Source organism: Coffea eugenioides, chromosome 8, assembly GCF_003713205.1.
Source record: "Coffea eugenioides isolate CCC68of chromosome 8, Ceug_1.0, whole genome shotgun sequence".
NCBI classification, from domain to species: domain Eukaryota; kingdom Viridiplantae; phylum Streptophyta; class Magnoliopsida; order Gentianales; family Rubiaceae; genus Coffea; species Coffea eugenioides.
Window position 1 is genome coordinate 46,957,496 of NC_040042.1, and position 24,836 is coordinate 46,982,331.

At 37.2% G+C, this 24,836-nt stretch overlaps 3 protein-coding genes and 1 non-coding gene across 6 annotated transcripts; 2 read left to right on the top strand and 2 right to left on the bottom strand.

Annotated features, from left to right (window-relative positions):
• Window positions 1-243: 243 nt before the first annotated feature.
• On the top strand, window positions 244-5,032 carry LOC113779840 (luminal-binding protein 5-like). The gene is made up of 8 exons (XM_027325584.1): window positions 244-518; window positions 1,553-1,820; window positions 1,910-2,124; window positions 2,229-2,471; window positions 3,181-3,660; window positions 3,776-3,930; window positions 4,044-4,126; window positions 4,221-5,032. Exons 1-8 carry the CDS (start codon window positions 461-463, stop codon window positions 4,711-4,713), a joined length of 1,995 nt encoding a protein of 664 aa, XP_027181385.1. The 5' UTR covers window positions 244-460; the 3' UTR covers window positions 4,714-5,032.
• Window positions 5,033-5,363: 331 nt separating this feature from the next.
• On the bottom strand, window positions 5,364-15,436 carry LOC113781417 (glutamine-dependent NAD(+) synthetase-like). Of its 3 annotated transcripts, none has more exons than XM_027327350.1 (14): window positions 15,207-15,436; window positions 13,545-13,646; window positions 12,703-13,008; window positions 11,865-12,088; window positions 11,546-11,649; window positions 10,799-10,933; window positions 10,417-10,585; window positions 9,561-9,696; window positions 8,617-8,755; window positions 8,239-8,415; window positions 7,351-7,518; window positions 7,038-7,133; window positions 5,914-6,042; window positions 5,364-5,801 (listed from the first exon to the last, which is right to left on the bottom strand). In XM_027327350.1, the coding sequence occupies exons 2-14, from the start codon at window positions 13,562-13,564 to the stop codon at window positions 5,577-5,579; spliced, it is 2,028 nt and encodes a 675-aa protein (XP_027183151.1). In that variant the 5' UTR covers window positions 13,565-13,646; window positions 15,207-15,436; the 3' UTR covers window positions 5,364-5,576. The 3 variants fall into 3 exon arrangements, with proteins under 3 accessions (XP_027183151.1, XP_027183150.1, XP_027183152.1); XM_027327349.1 differs by having other exon boundaries at window positions 13,545-13,955; XM_027327351.1 differs by lacking the exons at window positions 13,545-13,646; window positions 15,207-15,436 and having other exon boundaries at window positions 11,865-12,077; window positions 12,703-12,944.
• A 331-nt stretch (window positions 15,437-15,767) lies between these two features.
• Window positions 15,768-23,224, top strand: LOC113779789 (ABC transporter F family member 3). Its single transcript, XM_027325507.1, has 18 exons — window positions 15,768-16,012; window positions 16,503-16,718; window positions 17,107-17,296; window positions 17,694-17,902; window positions 18,006-18,164; window positions 18,262-18,390; window positions 18,467-18,568; window positions 18,682-18,828; window positions 18,917-18,979; window positions 19,448-19,494; window positions 19,595-19,654; window positions 19,743-19,825; window positions 20,189-20,283; window positions 20,722-20,808; window positions 20,944-21,031; window positions 21,239-21,324; window positions 22,530-22,592; window positions 22,697-23,224. The coding sequence occupies exons 1-18, from the start codon at window positions 15,809-15,811 to the stop codon at window positions 22,817-22,819; spliced, it is 2,151 nt and encodes a 716-aa protein (XP_027181308.1). The 5' UTR covers window positions 15,768-15,808; the 3' UTR covers window positions 22,820-23,224.
• A 1,005-nt stretch (window positions 23,225-24,229) lies between these two features.
• On the bottom strand, window positions 24,230-24,300 carry TRNAG-CCC. Its single transcript has one exon. It is a non-coding gene; the product is annotated as a tRNA-Gly (tRNA).
• Between the last annotated feature and the right edge of the window lie 536 nt (window positions 24,301-24,836).

The window sequence follows — 24,836 nt, forward strand, 5'->3', positions numbered from 1 at the left end:
AATACCCCAAAGCAAACTGACACGTACTACCCATGATCTAATTGGACGGCATTGATCGTCCCAGCACAAGAACCATCGCAATTGGCTGAGCAAATCCGAGCACCAATATTATTGGTCCACGTCACCAAGAATGACATGGTTGTGTCATCAACGAATGAACTAACTCGTTAAAATCGCGACTTGCGGAAATGATAGGACACCAAAGGAAACGCCTTTCTTCCAGTAGAGGACTATATATATATATATATGCGTGGGTGTATATATATGTACATATACACTTATATTCGGAACCGCAATTCACATTTAAATAGGAGCGGTAGTTAAAGTGTGTTGTCAATTTGCCACTGACACAAAAAACCACCTTTCACAAAAATTCTTTTAACGAATTGTACACATTTCGGACGATAGTTGTAGAGCGAGAAAGTTGAGAGAACGAGTGTGTGACTGTGTGTTTGGAGCTATGGCTGTCTCCTGGAGGAGAAGCGGTTCTTTTATTGCGTTAGCAATTGTCTTCTTCGGTTAGTTTTCTACTGTATTTGGACCGTTAGATCTGTTCTATTCCGATAATCGCTTTCCTTTATGTTTTCTCCTTTTTATTCGTCATTGTGTGTCTGTTTTCATAATACCTGAGGTAGATCTAGATCCGTTATGCTTTGTCCAGTCTTGTTTGTTCAAGCTAAAGTGTTTTCAGCTGGTATTTTGGCAAATATAATCGTGGATTGTAAGATCGCTTTTCGTTTCCGATATGTATATATGTGGGTATATATTTGTATATGGGGCATCACTGGAAGAACCAGTTTTATAATTCATCATTATTCAAATGTTTCTGCCAGCAGTTAAGTTTTACTGATAATGCAAAAAGAACTAGTAGTGAAACCTGATTTTATTGATGTCGATTATTTGGTACTGGTTCTAATAGCCTACTTATGCGTCCTTAGTTGTCATTGAAAGGTCGTTTTTGGACATTCTCATGTGATTATTGTTATGATGGTAGTAAGTAGGATTTGCTTATATGCGCCAACCTTTAGTTTTGCGTTCATTTTACTTTTGTTCAGTTGCCGTTTCCAATTCCATGTATTAAGTCCGAATCTGAAGGCCCTATGTTAAGTTGTCATATTTTTTCCTTTTGATGGTTTAAATTTGCCTTTAGTAGTATGTCTTTTTCTACCAAAGAACATAGGAGCGTGGGGTTGCTTTGTTGAAAAACTGACCGCTATCTTGTGACGGGAAACCATCTGCATGTCAATTAATTTGATCCTTCTGATGCTGTCAGCAGATAGAAATTTGAAGGCTGAGGCTGGCCTTTTAAAACTTATGTTCCAAAATTGTGCTGCAATGACTTGGATTTTACAATCTGATGTGTTGTTTACTGCATTCAGTTCTCCCATTTAAACTTGTTTTTCACGTCCCATTTCATCTGATTTTCTTTCCATCTCTCCATTGTATCTAGTTTTCTGCTCTTTTTTGAATTTGCCCTTTCATAATGGTAGCAGATGAATTTTGTGAATAACACTAGTTTTACTTTTTCCAATAATACTTTTGGGTGCAACAGGCTGTCTATCTGCAATTTCCATCGCCAAAGAAGAAGCCACAAAATTGGGAACAGTCATAGGAATAGATCTTGGAACTACCTATTCATGTGTTGGTGTTTACAAAAATGGTCATGTCGAAATTATAGCAAATGACCAAGGAAATCGTATTACGCCATCATGGGTTGCATTTACTGATAGTGAAAGACTGATTGGTGAGGCTGCAAAGAACCAGGCAGCTGTTAATCCTGAGAGGACTATCTTTGATGTCAAGAGGCTTATTGGACGAAAGTAAGGCATACTCTTGTGTATTTTCATTTTTGCAGAACATTTTGGTGTGTATACATGTACTCATTGAAGTCTTAACTGTTGTATAACAGGTTTGAGGATAAGGAAGTTCAGAGGGATATGAAGCTTGTTCCTTATAAGATTGTCAACAAGGATGGAAAACCTTATATCCAGGTGAAAATTAAGGATGGTGAGGTTAAGGTCTTCAGTCCTGAGGAAATTAGTGCTATGGTTCTGACTAAGATGAAAGAGACAGCTGAAGCTTTCCTTGGAAAGAAAATTAAGGATGCTGTGGTAACTGTTCCCGGTATAGTTCAATTTCTAGAGTCACTCATTGAATAATATTTTATGCCCTATAAGCACATTCACTAAATCATATCTAATGGTTTCCTTCTGTTCTGCAATATGCAGCTTACTTCAACGATGCCCAGAGGCAGGCAACAAAGGATGCAGGTATTATTGCTGGGCTGAATGTTGCTAGGATTATCAATGAACCCACAGCAGCAGCAATTGCCTATGGGTTAGACAAGAAAGGTGGAGAGAAGAACATTCTTGTTTTTGACCTTGGTGGTGGAACATTCGATGTCAGCGTTCTGACAATTGATAATGGCGTCTTTGAGGTTCTTGCTACAAATGGAGACACCCATCTTGGAGGTGAGGATATCTTGTTCAGTTTTTTTTCTTAGTTATATAGCTCTTATATGCCATAATTATGTAATACTGATAATGATTTTGATGAGTTGGTGATATTCCATGATCCTTTGTACTATCATCTTATGGATAATGCAAACTTAGTATGGATAGTTATGGGCAGTACCTTTACCATATGATTCTGATCACCAATATGACAATCCATTTGCATGCATATATCTGAGTCCATTTTTATGCAAATATCTGGGCACAACACGGGCAACTATTAGGTTTGGTAAGATTCGTGATGGAGGATAGCAGGAATTTGGTATATACATGTGATTGCACTTTTGCACATCACATATGTAGATAACTCTGTTTATGTTTTTGTTGTTCATCTTTTGGGTTGGATTGCTTGTTGAGGACTTCCCCCCTCCCCCCCTTGGACTGCCTTTTTCTAGACAGATATTTGTGGATGTGCTTGGGTAGTGATTGGTGTAGCATAATGTTCCTATTGCTGACATTTCTTGTCTTGTGGGACACACAGCAGTTAATATTTAATGTTGGGTTAACTACAAATTGAATGAGTTCATCTAAATACATGGTTAATTGGCCATTGATTTTGCAAAATATGGAACAATGATTAAAGCAACCAATTTCCTGTATAATTTTTATTACTTTGCATTTTTTATGAAAGCTTTCGTATGGTTCTGATTGCTTTGTTTTGTTGTAGGCGAGGACTTTGATCAAAGGATTATGGAATATTTCATCAAGTTGATTAAGAAGAAGCATGGAAAGGACATCAGCAAGGACAACAGAGCACTGGGAAAGCTGAGGAGGGAAGCTGAACGTGCCAAAAGAGCTTTAAGCAGCCAGCACCAAGTTAGGGTTGAGATTGAATCTCTTTTTGATGGTATCGATTTCTCTGAGCCATTGACTCGTGCTCGATTTGAGGAGTTGAACAATGACCTCTTTAGGAAAACCATGGGACCTGTCAAGAAGGCCATGGAGGATGCTGGGTTGGAGAAGCACCAGATAGATGAGATTGTTCTTGTTGGTGGGAGTACCAGGATCCCAAAAGTCCAACAACTACTCAGGGACTACTTTGATGGAAAGGAACCCAACAAGGGTGTAAACCCAGATGAGGCAGTGGCTTATGGTGCTGCTGTTCAAGGAGGTATTCTAAGTGGGGAGGGTGGTGATGAAACCAAAGGTACTTTTTAAAATTAATAGACATGTAGTACGTCATACTTTACAAATTTATGATGCAACTTGATTGTTTCAAGAGAGTTGACAGATCTGACATTCTGTATGACTTGGTAATGCAGATATTCTACTTTTGGATGTGGCTCCTCTCACTCTTGGTATTGAAACTGTTGGTGGGGTAATGACCAAGTTGATTCCCAGGAATACAGTTATCCCTACCAAGAAATCCCAAGTCTTTACAACTTACCAAGACCAGCAGACCACTGTCTCCATTCAGGTACTGTAGTCCAAGCCAGACTACGCATGGAGTTACATAAAATAAGTGATTGGTACTTGTGAATTCATTTCATTGTCAGCTGAGTAGTGTTACAACTTACATGTTAATGGAAGGTATTTGAAGGTGAAAGGAGCCTGACAAAGGACTGCAGGCTGCTTGGAAAGTTTGATCTCACTGGAATTCCTCCAGCTCCAAGGTATTGCTACATTGCTTTCAGGAAGTTGTTGAAAGATTTGTTTGCAGCTTATTATTATTGGCGAGCTAATGCACCTCCGTTTGAATCTAAACAGGGGCACCCCACAAATTGAAGTCACTTTTGAAGTTGATGCCAATGGTATCTTGAATGTCAAGGCAGAAGACAAAGGTACTGGTAAATCAGAGAAGATCACAATCACTAATGACAAAGGTCGCCTGAGTCAAGAGGAGATTGAACGAATGGTTCGTGAGGCTGAAGAGTTTGCAGAGGAAGACAAGAAGGTGAAAGAGAGGATTGATGCTCGGAACGGTCTCGAGACATACGTGTACAACATGAAGAACCAGATCAATGACAAGGACAAGCTTGCTGACAAGCTTGAGTCTGATGAGAAGGAGAAGATTGAGGCAGCTGTGAAGGAGGCTCTTGAGTGGTTAGACGATAACCAGTCTGCTGAGAAAGAGGACTATGAAGAGAAGTTGAAAGAAGTAGAAGCTGTTTGTAACCCAATCATTACAGCTGTCTACCAAAGATCAGGTGGCGCTCCCGGTGGCGCATCAGAGGATGATGATTCTCATGATGAACTGTAGGCGACTCTTAGCATCCAAGTTCACCACTGATGAAAAAGACGTGGCAGCAAGAAGTCGGGATGTAGACTAGGGAAGAGAGTTAGTGTAATTTTCTGGTGATTGAAGCTTAGGGGAGAGAATTCCCTTCTTCGCTTGTTTTTGTTGAGGTGAAGATACTTGCGAGGAAATATGTTCTTAACATTTTGAGTTCTTCTGAATCCTGCTAAAAACTTAAACAATGTTCACTGCCCAGTGGACTCGCAAGAAGACGACCAAAAAATGTGACTGGGCTTGTGTCGCTCGATAATCATTTACACCTACTTCTGGGGAGGATTCTGAATTTTCCGTTTTTTCTTCCTCCTTTCCTTCTCTATCAATATTTTAGAAGCTTAAATCGAAGGCGCATACCAACAATGATAAGCGATGCAGAAAAGCTTTTTTTTTTTTTAGGGGGGAGGGGGCGGACGAGCTCAACATGGCATAGCTCCCCATTGAAGATAGTAGCGTTGCACGAACGGTTGTACCTGTGCACTGGTGTAGACAATTGCCCGACGGGGTTAACTGTCACCCATTCCAAGCATGGCCTGGACATGAACATAATGTAGCACGAGCTTTTGGGAAGGAAACATGAACGCTACAAATTACAAAACATTTTGTTGAAAAACTCTAACTGAGGAAGTGAATTGTCTTTCAATAAAAAATACCAGCGCACCATACACTAAAATGATTGTCAATTGGTAAATCGCACTTTTAAGTCCAATCAAACATTATTCGGAACTTCAGGTTGGATATCAGGTTAAGCAATATACAAGCAGGAAATGGTGAAAAACACCAAGGATCTGGAGCAAGAATGTCGACCCAGCTTGTTCAAGATAAACCACATACTAAAAGCCAGCTCTTGGATCTCCTGATCCTGCTGCCACAACACCCATACACCCATCTGTTGTTACACTTACACCTACTTTTTCCTGGTCTGTTGATTTCGTAATTGCAACTTTATCACCATCAAGATCACGTGCAAGTTCATCAATTTTGCGAAATTGGTAAGGCCATCTTGCATTATATAAGAATTGGCGAAGATCAAATCTATTATCCTCTGGTGAATAGCTCTGCACAAAAAAAAAAAAAAAAAAAAAGCCGATGTCATAACATTTACACTTCAAGAATATCAAGGATGAAAACTTGTTATCCTTTGAAATTTCTTCCAACAATTCCAAGTACCTCGGCATGATAAGATGGTGTCAATACAGTCATTTTGTGCCTGTTAATGGAATAGTATTTGAAGAAATGCTTCACTTTCTCGGCCGCCTCTAGTGGAGTTCGGTTTCCACCCCATTTATAACACAGATTCTGAAGCAAATGAATTAGAAAGAATAATCAAAATTTAAATTTTGCTGCCAAGAGTTAGATACTAAAACCAAGGTTTGAATTAGAGCAGCATGTCATTGTGATTCCTTAAAAATGTCAAAGCACTTCGTAACACTCTGAACTAGGGGGAAAAGAAAAGAAGAAAAGCTTCGATTGCAGATTTTATTGGGGGAAAAAACAACCAACAGCTGAACTGTTAGTAGTCTTTGATTAACCATGTATGAACTCCCACATCCTTGTTCTGCACCATCAAACTGGTTATGGAAATGAAACTGGAAAAAGAGGTTGCCATGTCAGAGATTCTTGAATTCAAACTCAATATCAGATTCCAAGTAACCCACACGGTTGATATGATATTTGACATTCTTACATTCTTAACAATCTAAGTGTTACTAGGTGGCTTTATTCAGTTCTACAATTGTTAAGTCAGGTAATGCTCAGCAAAGGTCCGTGTGGACCTGACTTAAAATGCCCGATTGTAGGAGCCTGTCCAGGGGAATCTAATTGTACTCCAAATTCTCTTCTCAAAATAAACATATACCCTCAAACATTAAAAAATGGCAATCAAATTTGGATTCATAATATGATATTCTATATTAAAGCTATTATTGGAAAGTGAAAACTAAAACATCAAATCCACAAATCCAACTTTCTCTTTTAATATAGTATATAGATAATGGCTATGGTACCAATATATGTCTGAGGAAACAAAAGTGATATCACTAAAAGAAATTAGAGAAGTTGCAGAGCCTTCTGATTTCCATGCCAATATATTTTCATTCAGCTATCCAATCAGTCATTTAAGCTAGGTTATCTGACTGATTTCCTTTATTAATCTAGAAAAATTAAGACTGTCTGCTATAGCCAATAGAACAACTTTCTCAAATGAGTAGGGGGAGGAAGGAGATGATGGGGACATCCAAGACGCTACGCTACATTCAAGACTCAGAGACAACATGAAAAATTTTAAGTTGTACCTTAAACATGGACACAGGACCGCACCGGAAGATCTTGCGCAACCTTCCATATACTGACAGTTCCTCATATGTCATTCCCATATCCACTTCATCCAACTGATTCACAAAAAAGAATCCATCAAATTTCAGCTCGTGGCTACTCACTTTCACAAGTATTGTGCTTAAAGAACAATTAAAAAAAATCATGCTATGTAAGTTCAGTTAGTTAAAACGAGAGAGCTGAGACATTTGGATACCATGTTGAAGTCAGAATCCAGATTACCAGGAATACTGCAAAAACTAAAAGTACAAGAGGCATGTGAAAAATAAATACCTGACTGTAATTGGTCCGTATTGGCTCCAATTCAGCAGTAGGGGGAGCAGCCTCAACTTCTGCAAGTGATGGAAAACCAAGATGAATGGCAGCCCATTTTAGAAATGCTCGAAGATCTATCTTACTGATACTCCCAATTGGATTTATATCTGCTGAACTGCAATCGTACTGCACAAAAAAAAAAAAAGAGTTTGTATGCTATTAGAAGTGGTGCAGGCCTGTATATGAAAACCAAAGTATTGTGCTTTGGTTCCTGATCAAAATGTACATATTTAGATTAAAACCTGAGAACACTTTGAACAGAGGCTGATTTAGCAAAAACTTGTCCTTCTAAGACAACTTCTTAACAAAGCTTTCTTAAAAAAAAATATGGATAATACATACAAAGCTTAAGTCATAAAATTTTATTCGAATAATCCCCTCATTTTTTCCAAGAAACTACACCAAAATGAAACTTAATAACAAACAAATCCTATATCAAAACTACAAAATCAATTAATAATAGTGCTAAAAGAACTATTATACAGCAGACGCGACATCCTTTCCAGCCCAAAATGCTAAGTAAAGCCATTCATTTAAATTCTTGCGGCCATGGGGAACCTACTTTTTTTTTTTTGGGTCAACATACTGCAGGAGTGCAGTGAACAAGCCAACAGTTGGATAATACATGCTAGTTAACCAATCAAAGCAAAAACCCAAAATGCTCACCATGTTGACTCAAAGGTTTCAGGCATTTATATCTGATTTTGACGTCAAGCAATTTAAAAAGCTAAAACAATACTACTTTAAGCGCGTATAGTTATAAGAAGAGCTTGAATATCACTATAGTTGCTATTTAAGCTAGCCAAATGCCCATAGATATTAAGGAATTCGACCATTGAACAGTACCTTTGTCAGATAACCACGCAATCCTTCATCAACATTGGAGCTTCCCAAAACCAGATAGAAACCCGGTTTGCTATGAACCCAAGGTAAGAGTGATGCCAACATGAATGCTAGGACCATTCTGATTCGAGCTTGAATGTTTTGCAGGCCTAAGTTTTCAATGTTTGATCCTCCATCTACCTGTGTGGAAAGGACCATATTAATGCCTTCCATCATGAATCACTTCATTCAATGATCAAAGTAAAACTCTACCCAATCGAAAAATATGAAGAAATGCAGCTAACCTAACGAGTTGGTTGAATTTTTTTATGACATGTAACAAAAATAGAATAATGGGGCACAACATAAAGATGGGAAGTTTTGGTTTCTTATTCAATCAACCTTGTAATGTGGTCGTTTTCCGGTTAAAGTTTGAAACAAAGAAAGTAGTGCAGAGACCACCCCGTCTATAGAAACATCAAGATGCCATGATCCAATTTCATCTGCCAGCACTTTGGCCCGTGTTTTCGTGGCTTCAGAACTGCACAAGATGAAGCTCTTTGCTAATTGCTCTTATGCTGAGTCTTAAGATATAAAATTAAAGGGGAAATTAAAGATGAATGCATGTCATGAGAGCATTGCAAGATGAACATAGCAGGCATAACTTTGGGACCTTCAGGAGTATAAATGAAAGCAATTGCATTCTGAATGCAGCAGATTCGCTTTAAGGAAAAAGGGAAAAAAAGTTAATGACCCTATTGCTCTAGATAAGTGCTACATGATTCAATTCCAATTTGAAACTTGGAATTTGTCTCTCAGAAAAAGTTTTCCTCAAAGTCATTAAAATGATGTGCAAGGCCACATTTGTTCAAACAAAGAAAAGATAGATTGTGCAGATAAATTCTCTTTTATATCCAGAAACAGACAAAAAGCTCAATATGTGAAATTAGGACAATTTAGATTGGTAGTTGATATGACAGTTTGTTAAGCGCCCAATGCAAATTGATGAAACGTGTCAGAAGAAATATAAAATTCTGTGCTTCTACTCAAGTAAAATATTCATGCATGGCTACGTTACGCATATGTCCGTATACCATGTAGCTTCATATTCTCTCTCTCTCTCTTTCTCTCTTATATTTATTTTTTTTGGAAAAAATCCTTTCAGGTCCATCAGACGGGAAATGGACAAGGAAAAGGAGTAGGTGAAAAATGAGTCCAGACATTTCCTTGGGAAAATTTGGTAACTGCAACCTACACGGCCTTGCTTTCTATACATATGAGGTCAATTTTTAATGTGTAAGCTTAGAGTAAAATAAAAACAATCATCTTTTTACGTATTTACTTACCTATTCTCAGAACCCATGAATACTGTATAGAATATCCGTTTTGCAAATTCCTTGCTGTTAGTCGGAAACTGTCCATCAGTGTAATGGCCAATTCGTATCGCATCAGCTTTGACTTGTTCATCACCGTTCTCAATTTCTGATTAAATAAGTGTATTCAGCCTCCAAGCACAAATATAGCATGACACAAACACCAATAATCTTCAAGCAATTCTGTTTCTTTCTACTGTATTTGTTAATCTTTTAGGTGTAACAAACAAGAGAATACAAAGTTCCAGAAAAAAACAATTTTAATCCACTTCTACGGCTTCACTTAGTAGAAGTGTCAGTTAATGTGCATATAATTCAAGTAGCAGCCTAAAAGTCTCAGGTAAACAACACTATCCCAACAGTTCATGACAGCTACAGTGGTATTCAATATCAAGAGATTCGGATTACTCTATATCTTCTTTTGTCCAGAATTAAGTTTACTCCAGAAGGGTTAAAACATCCAAATGAACTACCATTTGGATTCTAGAATGATTTAAGCAAATGCACAATGCTGATCATATAGAAGAATAGTTGAATATTTGTTGTGCTAAGCACACTTCATGCTGTCTTGATTCCTGACCTATTAAAATTCTTACAAGTGAGGATTTGATGCTTCATATTATGCTATTTCCAACTTATAGATCTATATGTATATGTGGGGGTGTGTGTGTGTGTACATACATACATATTGCATCAAGCTGCAAAAGAGAGTAAACTCCAGTTTGCAATGATCAAATTGACAGCTGGCAGATTATAATGCAATTGAAGACTTAGAACTCGCTCAAAAATCCTGGAAACCAAGAAAACTATATTGTAGCCAAAAGCTGACCTCTCACTGCCAGCTGGCACATGCAACCAACTATAGCTGCAACAGAAGAACTGTCAGCTCCACCAGAAAGTGGAAGCAAAAATCCAGAAGCTCCACTTCTCCTCAAATAATCCCACAACCAGCAAGCCGGCCCAAAAGCAATTTCCTCCTCAGGAGAGTGGTATCTAATCTATGAGAATGAACAAAGAATTGATATCTAAAATGACATTGAGTGAAGTGCAGGGACACCAAATGTGAAACAAATGAACACTAAAATTTCTTAATAACTAACTTGAATGACATTGTTAGATCCTCAGGCTAGCATTAAGCAAAAAGCTAGACAGTCAAGTCATCACTCTTCACATGCTTCTGATTTTGATAAATGCGGCTGATTAGAGCTCACCTTAAGTGGACTTGATAGTGACATTTGGAGGTTGAAAGATTGGCAAAGTTTGAAAGGTACTAGTACTGAGGAAATTTTCTTTTTACAGCTAGCTTGCTCTTGAAAACTGCTTATAGATCCTCTAAGACTAGCAACCTGCCAAAAAGCAGAAGTTGGAAGAAATATTATAGCACATAAGAGCAAATTATGCATAATAAAAGTAAACTATGTGCAACAACTAATTATTAATAGAACAAAAAGCATAAAGCAAAACGTGAATATCAGCACATACAAGATGAATAACCAACAGAACAATCTACAATGAAGAGATTAAAAATGATACGAACTCATAGAACAACAATTACATTCAGCTTGACAACTAGTGATATGCCCGTTGTTAGCAGTATCCAAAACTGATTCATTATCATGGCAACAAATATGTAATATGTGCTGCCGACTCATTTATCAGAATTTATTTTTGGGCACATTAAGTTCCAATAAACAAGACATTTTATGGGTTGACCATCTTATATTTTCACGCATATTTCAGTTAAACATTTTTTGCAATGACCAGTATAAGGAAAGAACAAAATAATCAGAAAGCAGGAGTACACAACTAATTCACAAATGAAAATTTCATATTGCAATCACACGTTTATAATTTGCTTAGACCTTCTTCCATCAGAAAAACACGCAATCAATAGTTCAAAGAGAAGATCAACAACAAAACAAAAGAGCATCTACAATGAGACAAAATAATCATCATACCGCATCTAAATCTATTTGAGCAACTACCAATTCCACATCCTTGATCGAAAATTGTGATCCTTGGGCAACCACATCTCCATTAACAACAACACAAGAACAACCATCTGCAGAACAAAGAATAACTAATTATCCAAAAGATCCAGGAAGTCATTTTGAAAATGCGCACTGACTAATATCCTACCCAGAAAACATGCACTCAAACAAACACTAATAGTAATCACTAGAATATTAGTACACAAAGATAAGAAAAGCAAATATTAAGAGTTGATGTTTCTACTAAAAGAATACTAGAAACAATAAGGAACACATCACTGCCTACCGTAATAGAGGCGACCACCATCACATCCTTGGTGATTACTATACATGTAAACTCCTCCACGAGAATGTGTAGCACCTATAAATGCACGAAGCCGAATATCAAGTTTTCGCAATTGATGGTGACTTCCACTGGCATTCATAAATACTTCAACTCCATTCAATGCAAGCTCAGCATGAGGAGGCATGGGAGTAAAAAGCTCCTCACAAACTTCAGCTGCAACAGCTCTAAGGATCAAACAATTTATAGCATTACTCTGTGAGCAACTTGTAGGAAAAGGTCAGCAGATTTGTATGACAAATAAATATCCAAGCTAAGCATTTTACCAAAGTAGTTTGGTCATGGTATTAAAGACAAAATTCAGAATGAGTTGCACTGATACAACATGCCACATGGGAGGCCGCACTATAAAATCAAGTTTATGAATAGCACGACAAAAGTGATCCAATGACTAAATGTCAGATATGCAATTAAGGAAATTAAAGATGAGCTCCTGAAATGAAATTTGAACAGTGAATGCCCAAAAAGTGGGTGTTCATGGATTTTTGCTTGACTAATCTCTTTAAACATTCCTCCCCAGTGCTCTCATCAAGACAAAGCACTACCTAGTAAAATCATCTAGAAAAGTGCAGCAACAAGATTTCCCTGTATTAGTGCATGTTTAGTCAGAGCTAGGCCATATATGCATAGTCGTCTTCTTGTTCTTTTTTTTTTCGATACAATAGGATGCATAGTCGTCTTCTTGTTCATTTACCTCGATTTGTCGATGCCAGTTATTGAGGCAAATGTCATAATCCAATTTACGCATGAGAAAATATTTTAGCAATGTTCTTTAACATACGTGTCAAGAAACTGAACATAACCATAGCCAAATGGTACTGTTGTCTGCGACAATGCATCAGAGACTGCAATAGGTAGTAAAAAGTCCTCGAGATAATCCTTTTGCTTCCATGCTGTAAACCACCTGAGTTCCCTATAATTGCCATCATTTGCTAGCCACATCTTAGGACGTATCATTACTATTTTTCTGTTCAAACATAAAATTTGACAGTTGTAACGCTCTGAGCCCTTCATAACAGGCATACCAAAGCCGCATAATATGCCATCTGTCCAATCACCACGCAAAAGCTCAGTTAAGCACTCCCACCTGCAAACGAACTTTAAAATTTCATGACCAAATTTTGCTCCTAACAAAAGATACAAAACAATAACAGTTACAAGCACTCATCCAATAGCTTCCTCCAGCTCAATTTCCTTCATTTTTCCAACAAGGAAAAGTAAACATTATAATGGAAATCTAATTACCCATTGCCTACTACTACCTAGAAGCACATTATCTATTTCTGAGACCATGCTTAAATAAACCTGCAAAATATTATTTTGAAGACAAAAAACTTTTTAGCAGGGAGGCATGAAAAAAGAAGGCTCAAGAAAATGAAGCGGAAATGGAGACAATGCGAATTGACCCAAGCAAACAAAGACCCATAACTGCTACCTAGCAAGTATATCTGATTCTCCTATAAACTTGCGATTACACTTCAAGAAGTACCAGTATTATAAACTAGAATCACCCTTCACACAATTGCACGTAAAACTGTAATATTGTTTTTTCTAGTAAAGTTGGATTCTTTTTGCCTGAAAGATTCAACAAAAAAAATAAAAGACAGACCGAGAGGAGCTTACGCATGATGGACAGTATCCATTTCCAAGAAATGGTCTTCACAACCATAGCCAGTGATTTCCAGCTCTGGTCCAAGCCTGATTACAGCTCCAGCTTCTTTAGCCCTAGAAATAGATTCCTTAATATTTTTCATATTGCAATCAAAATCCATAGCCCATTGATTCAGATTACACGTCACCACTTTTATCAATCTCATCTTTTTATTGTGTGCCTCACTTTTTGCCAATTCTCCTCTTTTTTGGCCTTATCAACTCAAATTCTTGTCCACACACCAAAAGATACTGCTAACTACTTGTTTCAATTGATGCCGGTGAATAATTCAATCCAACCATTCAATAATCTTCTGGGTTTCACCTTTTTTGAGGATCCATCCATGCAATAACTCCAAAGGCTGTAGATGACAACTCTGAAGGCTACAAATGGCCCCAAAAATGTGTTTAGAAAAAGAAAAAAAATTTAATCTTGAAATGGTTAAAAAAAAAAAAATAGTTTTTTCTTCTGGGCTGTATCAGAACAGATAGCTTCCAATGGGAGCCGCAAAACTATAAGATTAGAATTAGTTTTAGCATAGTTCAATATGTCAATAACACAAAAGTAACCAAATATGAGTCTAAAAATTTAGAATGAGAATATATAACTCCCATCCCAGGAATCATTAGCGTTATAGATACAACTCCTCTTCCCAATTGCTGAAGCAAAAAGGGTAGCAAGATCGTCTCAATTTAGGAACCTAAGCAATTCATGCATTAAGTTAAATGTCAATCAATTGAGAGTCAAATTCCCTAACAAAGGAGACTAATCAGTTAGAAGAATAAATCATTGTTCTAATCCAAATGATTAGTCACAGTTGTTGGTGGAATAACTGCACCTCAATCAACTACCATTAAATTCTGTAAAGAAAAGATAATTCTGAAAAAACATTTTCAATAGCAATAACCTTCCGAAGTGATCAGTCCAAAAAGTTGTACAATGAAACAGAATTTGCAATAAGAGCTTCAAGGTCAAATAACTTGCACGATTCAAAACAGCTGCTAACGGTGTACGGGTTTCTAATTTAAAGAACTAATTAATCTCCATACCCATTAAAATTTTTTGGGGGAAAAAGAAAAAGAGTAGCAACACCCTGTTCTTAGAAAATTTTATTTATTAGAACCACACAGAGTAGAAAACGGAATTAAGACACTCAAAATTATTTTGCTAGAATGCAAAAGTAGCCGGACATCCAATCAATTCTACTCAGTACAACCATGGCATTGATATACATACCTGATTTCTCACATCCAAACTAAACTAAAGTGTAGCAACATAAAGTCGAATTATGCTTTGGGTTGAACTAAATAGCAGGAAGTGATGCTGAATTATACTAATGCCAAAAGCATGGCTGATTGTTCAATGATACTGCCGTCAAAAAAAAAACACAACAACAAACGGGAATCAACGGAAACTGAAACTCAGTTACATTCTTAACGAATACTTTTATATGTTCAATAACACCAATACAATAGCCTATATCGCGGATTGACAACAGGATGCTTTCCATAACCAAAAGAAAAGAAAAAAAAAAGACAAGCAAAACTTCATCAAAATCATGAAAGAGCATAAGAATGTAAAATCTATGAAAAATATCTAACAATAAAATAGGCAGTAGGAAAATGAATAAGAACCTTGAATTGTAGTGTAGTAGAAGATAACATTCACATCAGTAGTAGGAAGAGGTTTGGATAAAAAAGTAGACGAGGACCCTGTAGAAGAGAGTAGAGAGAGAGAGAGAGGAATATGGTTTGGCGGAGGAGAAGGAAGATGAAAGCGAGGTGGTGTGGCCGTGAGATTGGCGGTAATAAAAATTTCTGGCCATAAGTCTGGGCTTAGCTGAGAGTTGAGACCGGACGCTCGAGAGTGCGTGTTGGACGGACGGAAATCCTAACTTGTTGGACGGTCTCTCGCCTTTGCCACGCTACCATTTTGGGATAATTTCAGAAACCTCCCTGAGGTTTGTAATAATATCACTTAGTACTCCTAATTTTTTTATAATCTCACTTACCTCCCTTATTATTAATTGTCAACTGCTCGTCCAAAAATAAAAAATAAAAAAACTTTCAAAAGACCAAAAAAAAAGTTGAAAAATTTTAAAAAATCAGTCTTCACCAGGAAACGACGACGCATCCTAACATAGATTTGACGATGCACACAAGTAGTCCAGCCGCTCGCATTTGCAAATTGTCTGATTTGAGTAGGGAGGAGGGAGGAAGGGGGAGAGAAGAAGAAGATGACGGAAGTGGCGAGCTCAGTTGTACACGAAGTTTTGGGCAGAAGAGCTCACGACGTCGATCAACCAATCGTCGACTATGTAATAAACGTCCTCGCTGACGAAGACTTCGATTTCGGCGCCGATGGCGAAGGCGTTTTCGAAGCCCTCGGCGAACTCCTCGTCGACTCTGGCTGGGTTCCCGACTTCTCTGAATGCCGTTTGGTATTCTACTTCATACCTTTGATATCAAAAGAATTTTGCTTAATTAGACTGAAAAATGCCTGCTTCTTTAGTATATTTTTCAGCTAGACTTAGTGATTATTAGGTTGATAATTATCCTGAAACTGAATATTCATTTCAGCTATTTTTGTTCATTTTAGAATGATAGTTTTTTGGAACATCGCACTATTTTTGTCAAAAATAGCTGAAATTCAGGTATTGAAGTGATAGTTAATAGCCACTCTCGTATTTTATCAATTTCACTCCTCAATTTGGTGTTGGGTAATTCTAATCTGGATAATACTACCAAACCAAAAAAAAAAAAAAAAGCAGTGGAATGCTATTTATCTCAATAGTTTTTAAGCAGCTAAAAAGAAATTAAATGGTAAGCTTATAATCTTTTTGACAAACAAAAAACTGAAATGGGGGAGGGCTCTGCTAAATAGTCCTGTTGGTGTGAAAATGGCAATAATTTTTGGCAATTCAATCACAGGCTTGTAGCAAACTATCAGAGAAATTTGGGAAGCATGGGTTGGTCAAGGCAAAACCAACTGTGAGAAGTCTTACAGCACCATTAAGGATGTTTGATGGAATGGATGAAGAGGAAGCTCCAAAAAAGAAGCCTGAGCCTGTCGATGGTCCTTTGCTGACTGAACGTGACAAGATGAAGCTTGAAAGGAGAAAGAGGAAAGAAGAACGCCAGAGAGAGGTAATGTGTAACAACGGACCAGGGAGTGTATTTGTTTGATCAGAGGGTAAATTACCCTACTAGAATTTGTATTTGTAACACCTTGTTCACTTGCATTTGAAATTATAGCATGATTTTCAGTGTGTGCAGTGGTTGAACTAGTTTAACCTGAAAAGAAATTGATTTATATCTGTTTATGGAGATTGTCCAACTAGTTGGGCCTTAAGTTATGGCATTGTGTTTTCCACTAATCATGTAGATCATTTTGCTAGATGACCTTTACGAACACTTTCTCTCAGTTAGATCATAAACCTTGATAAACCAGGCGGAAACAGCAAAGATTTTCATTCTTCATGTTCCTTCAGAGGGCCTTTATTGTTCCTACTGGTTGCTTTTCTGGTCTTTGTAGGCACAATACCAAATGCACTTAAAAGAAATGGAAGCAGTAAAAGAGGGAATGCCAGTTGTATGTGTCAATCATGACCAGGGTGATGGAGCAGCTGTCAAGGATATCCACATGGAGAACTTCACTGTATCAGTCGGTGGACGCGATCTAATTGTTGATGGTTCAGTAACACTTTCTTATGGAAGGCACTATGGTGAGTTGGATTCATCTTAACCTTGTCTAGTTTATTAATTTTCAGAATTACACTTGTGTCCTCTTATTAGTGCTGGACACAGTGTGAACGGAATCATGTCTTGATCATGGCTGCTATGCGCTCTTTCATAAGGGATATCTTTAACATGACTGAATGGTTAAATGGCAGTTGCAAGTAGCTAGGAAGTGTCTAAACGCCTGTTTCAGTTTTGTGTTACCTCAATGATTCATCTGTATTGGATCAAGCTTAGCTGCAGAGTTTAGATAGTGATCATAATGACTCCAAAAGAATAGAATATATTAGGTTATAGGAATATTATGATTGCGAAAAAAAAAGTGAAGTTCTTTCTCTTATGTGATTGGTCACCGCAAAGTCAGATACTTTTGCATGAAAACAGGCCTTGTTGGAAGGAATGGTACAGGGAAAACTACTTTCCTGCGCTACATGGCTATGCATGCCATTGATGGCATTCCAAATAACTGTCAGATACTGCATGTGGAACAAGAAGTGGTTGGCGATGATACATCAGTTTTGCAATGTGTTCTGAACACTGATATTGAAAGAACCCAGCTTTTGGAGGAAGAAGCTCATCTCCTTGAATTACAGGTGGAACATTTGTGTTTGTTTTTTACTTTTTCCCTCTTTTTGGTTTGAAATGCATTAATTTGCTGCCAGTGTTAATTCTTTATCTGATCTTTTTGTTTGGTAGAGACAAGTCGACATAGAAGGTGAAGATGGTAAGACTGATGAGAAGTTAGATAGTGGAGTGGATAAAAATGCCATTGCACAAAGGCTAGAAGAGATATACAAACGTCTTGAATTGATTGATGCTGATGCCGCAGAATCGCGTGCAGCATCTATTCTTGCTGTTAGTTCTTGAACTTTTATGTTAATTTGAATGTAGAATCTGGTTGGGCCTCTTCATTATTAGTGAAATTTGTAACTTGGGCACATCTTTCATTCAGGGTCTCAGTTTTTCTTCAGAAATGCAAAAGAGAGCTACGAAAAGATTTTCTGGAGGATGGAGGATGAGAATAGCTCTTGCACGTGCATTATTTATTGAGCCTGACATATTGCTACTTGATGAACCCACCGTAGGTTTTTAGTAATTTTGCCATTCTGAAAGCATACAGATCTTGAACAGATTCTTACTTTATTCCTTTGTGGCAGAATCATCTTGACCTTCATGCTGTCCTGTGGCTGGAATTGTACTTGGTGAAATGGCCGAAGACATTTATTGTTGTCTCTCATGCTAGAGAGTTCTTGAATACTGTAAGCTTTCCTCCTTTGTACTGTTTCAATAGAATAATATTATTGTGCATGTGTATGGGTTGTTTTTCTTTGCCATATTTGTACTATCATATTTTTACCTTTCCTCGTTTCAGGTTGTCACAGATATTATCCATTTGCAAGGGCAACAACTAACTACATACAGAGGGGATTATGATACATTTGAAAGAACGCGAGAGGAACAGCTTAAGAATCAACAGAAAGCATTTGAGTCAAATGAACGTTCAAGGGCTCATATGCAGGTATATGTCTCCCCCTCCCTTTTTGTTGGTCTACTGTTGCAGTCACACATCATTTGGACAATAATGGATTTGCATTGTATATTGGCAGACCTTCATTGACAAATTCCGCTATAATGCGAAGCGTGCATCTCTTGTTCAGTCGAGGATCAAGGTACTTTTTGTCTTTTGTATAACTTCAATGTTTTTCGATGGATGCTGAAAATTTCTTTTTTTATGATGTGTTCTTTCTTCTTCTTTTTATATTTTAGTTTTTCTCCATTTGTTGTCTTTGTCCTTCTTGTTTGGGGGAACTGTCAAAACCTGTTTGATTTTGAGGATTTTCATAAGATAAAAATTTTTTCTCTATCTTTAGCTGCACCTTGCTTGGTAAAGTATAACAAATTTGATATTTCTACCTCTACCTCAAAATTTTGGTTCTCCGTTTTTGGCTGCATTAATTTCAAGTATCCCATATTTCCACCTGTTACCTAAAAAGTTGCCCCTTCCCAAAAAGGTGAAAATTTGATTTTCTTGAGGTTGAGAGGAGTTTATTTCTGTCTTACACTTCAAGCTTATTTGATTTCACGTTTCTGGTTGAGAATTGATCTCCAACCTTCTATCTTGTTCCTGAATTTACCAGGCACTAGAAAGGATGGCACATGTAGATGAAGTCATCAATGACCCTGAGTATGTTTTCATTCATTTATTCTCTTTATATTTTAACCTGGAAACTCGGCTTAAGTTTCTTTGACTGCTGAGCTAATTATCTTTTTAAAAAAAAATGCAGCTACAAGTTTGAGTTCCCTTCTCCTGATGATAGACCTGGCCCACCGATTATAAGTTTCAGGTTGGCATCCAACATTCTCAAAAATTTTTTAGGTGTCGTCTAGTATCTTTTCTTACATATGTGGATTGACAATTTGTCATGGTTGCAGTGATGCATCATTTGGATATCCTGGTGGCTCATTACTGTTCAAGAATTTGAATTTTGGAATAGATCTGGATAGCCGCATAGCTAGTAAGACCTTTCTGAATAATGATAATTTCCAACTTCATATTATGTTTTGAAAGTTATCATCTTCCATCTTCTCCTATGCGTTATCAGATCCTGTTATATTTATTCTGAAGTGCAGTAACATGAATTGAGTTTGTGTTGAAGGAAGTTTAGTACCTATGTAATTGTAATGCAACAACATAGAATCTACATTTTCTTTAACCAAAAAAAAGGGGAAAATCCCCCTTCTCTCTCTGTTTCCTGGTAGGGGTCTGTGGGTGTGGAATTACTTTAGATTTTTGAACAAGATCAGCCTTTGTATGCTCTATGCACTATTTTGCATTTTTCAGTTGGTTTCTAATCTGGGTGTACTAATTTATCTGACAGTGGTCGGTCCAAATGGCATTGGAAAATCGACCATACTTAAATTGATTGCGGGTGAGCTTCAACCTACCTCGGGGACTGTTTTCCGTTCAGCCAAGGTATCTGTTATTGTTTTGTGTATTATGTTGTGCAGGTCATTCACCTTTATATTTTTTCTCCTGCTTAAATCTTACACCAGTCAATCCAGTGGGATATAGAGATTTTGAATACTAAGGTCCTGTTTTCTCAGGCTTTCATGGTTATTGCTTTTTCAGTTTAACATATCCTTCCCTGCTTCAGCTACTGCATGTAGCCTATTAAAAATTGCTAAGTGGTCTTTATTGTTTTACTTGGCACATACTAATTCATCCATTTACTTCCATATTTGGTGGAATTATGTTGCCTAGCATCTTCATTTGGGACATGAAAATATCTCTCTTCAAGATATTTTAATATGTGAATCTAATATGTGATATGTGGATCTATTTTGGTATTTTTGGTCTCTTCTATTGTGAATTGATATGATGGGTATGATAATTTTACTCTATACCCTGTAGGTTCGGATTGCCGTCTTCAGTCAGCATCACGTTGATGGTCTAGACCTTTCATCAAATCCTCTTCTCTACATGATGCGCTGCTTCCCTGTAAGTTTTACTATGTTTTAGGTATTATATTCCTTTGCCTTGTGAATGGTATCCATGGGACCCTTAGTTATATAGAAAGATGTTAAATAATGTGCACAGGTAGGATGTCTGACATGGTCTTTTTGTGTATCTCAGGGCGTGCCAGAACAGAAGCTGCGAGCACACTTGGGTTCTTTTGGTATAACTGGAAATCTTGCTCTTCAGCCAATGTATACTTTGTCCGGTATGCTTCTCTTCTCAGTTTAAAATGAGTTGAAAAAAATGGGAAAAAAAGGCTAGGCGTATATCAATTTTCATTCTGGTCGTTAAACCATCAGATACATTCTTGAGTATTGCATCAACAAAGCATTTTTTAGCAGTTGTCCAGAGACATTATGACTTGGAGGTCTCTCTAGAAATCCATTTAATTGCATGAATCATGTGAACTCAGGTGGTCAGAAAAGCAGAGTTGCGTTTTCCAAGATTACTTTCAAAAAACCTCATATCTTACTACTAGATGAGCCGTCTAACCATCTTGTAAGTTATTTATTGCATTTTAAATCTATATTCTGTATCAGTAACTTGTAAATCTTTTGATGCATCTTTCATTTCAAATTGTATGGTTGTATGGTCATGTGGTTCACCATTCTTTTAGTTTACTAATCAAATAGGAGTAATTGAAAACAAGTTGTTACATGCAATCAGTGCAGAATGTATTGATTTGGGATTTCAACCTAGAATTACAGGTGATTTTTATGATTTGTAAACAAATTTGGCAATTTATATTTGGCCCTTGCTTCCCTAGCAGTGCCTTCTTTCCATCAGGCACTGGGTGGTTAGGGAAGCTGGAGAAAATATTTTCAGTACCCTTGGGGATATTAATTATCAACATACATCTAAACAAGTTGGCCCATAGATGACCCAGTTGTTGACTTAGTTGTATGCATATGATTGGTATTTGGGCTGTGACATTGTGAAGGGGTATTAATGTTTTACATGGCAATTAAGAGACATGGATTGTGTCTTATGAAACAATGGGAGATTTGCTAAGTGCGCTGGCTCATTGGGTTGGAAATCATAAGTTCTCTACTTTCTTGGTGTTCTTGGTATATACTGAATGAAGTATGTGAAATGTCTATGCTTTTGCTGCTTTGTCCTTGCAATCAAAGATTTACCTGTGATACAATTTTTTAAGAACCACATCACTTTTCTGGACTTGAGATTTAGGATGCTTGAGCATCTACTTTTGATATTCTGTTCAGTTCTGATACTTTCTAAGTTTGATTTGTACTCTTTGTTTGGCGCTGCTTTAGTGAAATATGTGGTACTTAAGTGACTACAGATAAATTACATACTGTAAATGATAGTTTAATTTTTTCCTGCTTTAATCAAAGATTTACCAGTTATACAATCTTGTTCAAGGACCATATCACTTCTCTGGAATTGAGATTTGTGATGCTTGAAAATCCAGTTTGTCATACTTCTTCCGGTTCTGATTACTTTCAAAGTTTTGAGTTGTAATCTTTGTTTGGTGCTTCTTTAAATAAATACATGGTACCTAAGTTCTACAAAGTACAGCCACGCTGTAGATGGTTAATTCTTTTTCCTGGTATTTTCAACTATGTCCCTGTCATTATTCTTTCTTTCAATGTCTTATTCTTCTATAAAAAGGGGGTTTTTGACTAGTTTATACCTTTCTTCTGGAACTTAAAATTTTTTGTTCATTTGTTCTGATAATTTAGGATCTGGATGCTGTTGAAGCTTTAATTCAAGGCCTTGTTCTATTCCAAGGTGGCGTTCTGATGGTACGTGGAACTCCACATGAATACTTGTGTTTGAAAGTAGGAAATAATTAAAAGCACAAATATTTCTGTAATTTAAAATTTGCTGGTTGCTATTACTGCTTTAGGTGAGCCATGATGAGCACCTAATTTCTGGAAGCGTCGAGCAGCTTTGGGTTGTATCTGAAGGCAGGGTCTCACCTTTCGGCGGGACATTCCAGGATTACAAGAAAATTCTACAATCATCATAGTTAGGTTGTGGCTAGAAAGTTTTTGACAGAGTGAAAGTGATGTGATCCGTTTGCTGAATGTAGAACCTCTGGACAACACACACAGGAAGGGAGAGAGAGTCGTTATTATATCTGTCAACACACTCAAGGGCTACTAAAAGGAGTAAGATCTATTTAAACGAGGAAGTGATCTCGTGAATTTGCCACAGCTCCTCTCATCAATTTTGGGAAAATCATGGCACAGAATTATTAAGTGCCTTCATTTATTGATTACATAGTACCTCAGTAACCGATGCTTTATGCTGAAAGCATGATATTACATTGTTGGTCATGTGACACAGATTTGTGTTCTTTAAAGCTTTCTTTATGCTCTTGTTGATCGCACTGCTGCTCCATATAATGAATGATGCATTAGTGTTTTCGTCATGAGATTTGACAGGTTGTCAACCGAGGCAATATTTAGCCTACATTGACATCCTTCTTTGCAACCACTGAGCTGGCTCAATGGCCACCCTTGGGCTGTAGGTGGGGGTTCAAATTTCATCAGCAGCACAAAAAAATTCAAGGGTGGTGCCAAAGCAATTTTTTGGTCTAGTAAGGTCTGTGTACTTGCTAGTCTCTAACACAAGTTTTTTTAGGTTTCCCCTTCTTTATAGTTTGGGATAGAATAGGTTATACAATTATTATCGTCTCCGGAAAAAAAAAAAAAAGACGTCCTTCTTTGCATTGCTCGCAACTTCCGGTCTTCAGAACAGCAGTTGAGATATTGAAAACGTTTTTACTGTGAAATACGTTGACAACAAATTTTCTTGTTGCTCTTGAGATTCTAGAAGTTTCAATCTTGGAAAGAGCCAGGTGTTATTTCGTATGGACATCGTGAAGAGGTTTTGAAGTGTTTAAAAACATGAAAGACAAACGGAAAGGGGAAACTATCCAAAGATGACAAGCAAGAGCTATTCTAATCTTCAAAGTTTGCGCCAAAGCAAATTTGTTCCCTAATATTTCCAGCTTGAAGCACATATAGGAGGATCATTGGGTGATTTTTTGTTTTCAATTTTCACTGGGATGGGGTTGTGTGACCTTTGTCAGAAATTTTGGTCTTACATTTTCTTTTAAAGGAAGGGAGAGAGAGAGAGAATAGAGGTCAAGACTGAAATTAAATTTAGGATGTTGGATGAATATCTTTTTATGTTTAATAATTTTTGTTTCTTTTTTTTTTAAGTTACACAAGTGTAGTTGTGTGAGTAATTAATCCTTAGTATTATTATTATTTTTTAAAATTTTAGGTAAGTGTTACAATACTACACGCATAAGAAATGAAAAAAAATTAGTCAATTTCAAATTTGAAACATTAGGAGCCATGTTTGTTTTGGGACTAAAATCAACCAAAATTGCATTTTCCCTGCATCTTGTATCCTTAAAGAAAGGCAATGCGCATCCGGGGAATCGAACCCCGGTCAGTACCGTGGGAGGGTACTATGATACCACTACACCAGATGCGCGACGTTGGTAACTTGAACCTCCAAATCTTGCTTGAACAAGTAAATGAAATAATCAGTGATGCAACCTATTATTGGCGAGTACGAGGCCGGTGGGCAGTTCATAGTAAAGCGATGGGCGGTGGCGGTGCGAGAGTTTATGCTTTATTGTAGAAGAGACTGGAGCTGACCTGATGTGTATCTGAAAGTTGGTTATTAATTTCTCATGGTAGATGCTATGTTATGAAGTTTATCGATCATTTTTTCTTTTGGTAGATGATATGATATTTTATGAAGCTTGTCAATGATTTTAGTAGTATTACTTCTTTTGGGTTTTTAGTCTTCTCTTTAAGTTGCATCTGATGTTTGGAATCGCAAATTTTATATACACTCACAAATCCAGCACGCTTAGAGCTTGTGGTCACATAGATAATTGTTGATTAACTTGAAGAAGTTTCTGCAATCCGTTTCCCGTTTCTGCTTATTAGATTGGTCTGTTTCTCTTACAAGCATCCGCTTGTGGGTTTTTTTTGATGCCCTGTTATCTGTAACATATGTAC

Excerpts from the sequence above, each read along its gene's own strand:
- LOC113781417 (XM_027327349.1), bottom strand. The coding sequence starts at position 13,738 with ATGAGATTGATAAAAGTGGTGACGTGTAATCTGAATCAATGGGCTATG. Across the intron at positions 11,650-11,864 it reads TGGTGGTCGCCTCTATTACG|ATGGTTGTTCTTGTGTTGTT; the intron begins GTAGGCAGTGAT and ends TTTGTTCTGCAG. Across the intron at positions 5,802-5,913 it reads CACCATCTTATCATGCCGAG|AGCTATTCACCAGAGGATAA; the intron begins GTACTTGGAATT and ends TTTTTTGTGCAG.
- LOC113779789 (XM_027325507.1), top strand. The coding sequence starts at position 15,809 with ATGACGGAAGTGGCGAGCTCAGTTGTACACGAAGTTTTGGGCAGAAGA. Across the intron at positions 18,569-18,681 it reads CTAGAGAGTTCTTGAATACT|GTTGTCACAGATATTATCCA; the intron begins GTAAGCTTTCCT and ends TCCTCGTTTCAG. Across the intron at positions 19,826-20,188 it reads TCTGGATAGCCGCATAGCTA|TGGTCGGTCCAAATGGCATT; the intron begins GTAAGACCTTTC and ends TTTATCTGACAG.
- LOC113779840 (XM_027325584.1), top strand. The coding sequence starts at position 461 with ATGGCTGTCTCCTGGAGGAGAAGCGGTTCTTTTATTGCGTTAGCAATT. Across the intron at positions 2,125-2,228 it reads TGCTGTGGTAACTGTTCCCG|CTTACTTCAACGATGCCCAG; the intron begins GTATAGTTCAAT and ends TGCAATATGCAG. Across the intron at positions 3,931-4,043 it reads AGACCACTGTCTCCATTCAG|GTATTTGAAGGTGAAAGGAG; the intron begins GTACTGTAGTCC and ends TGTTAATGGAAG.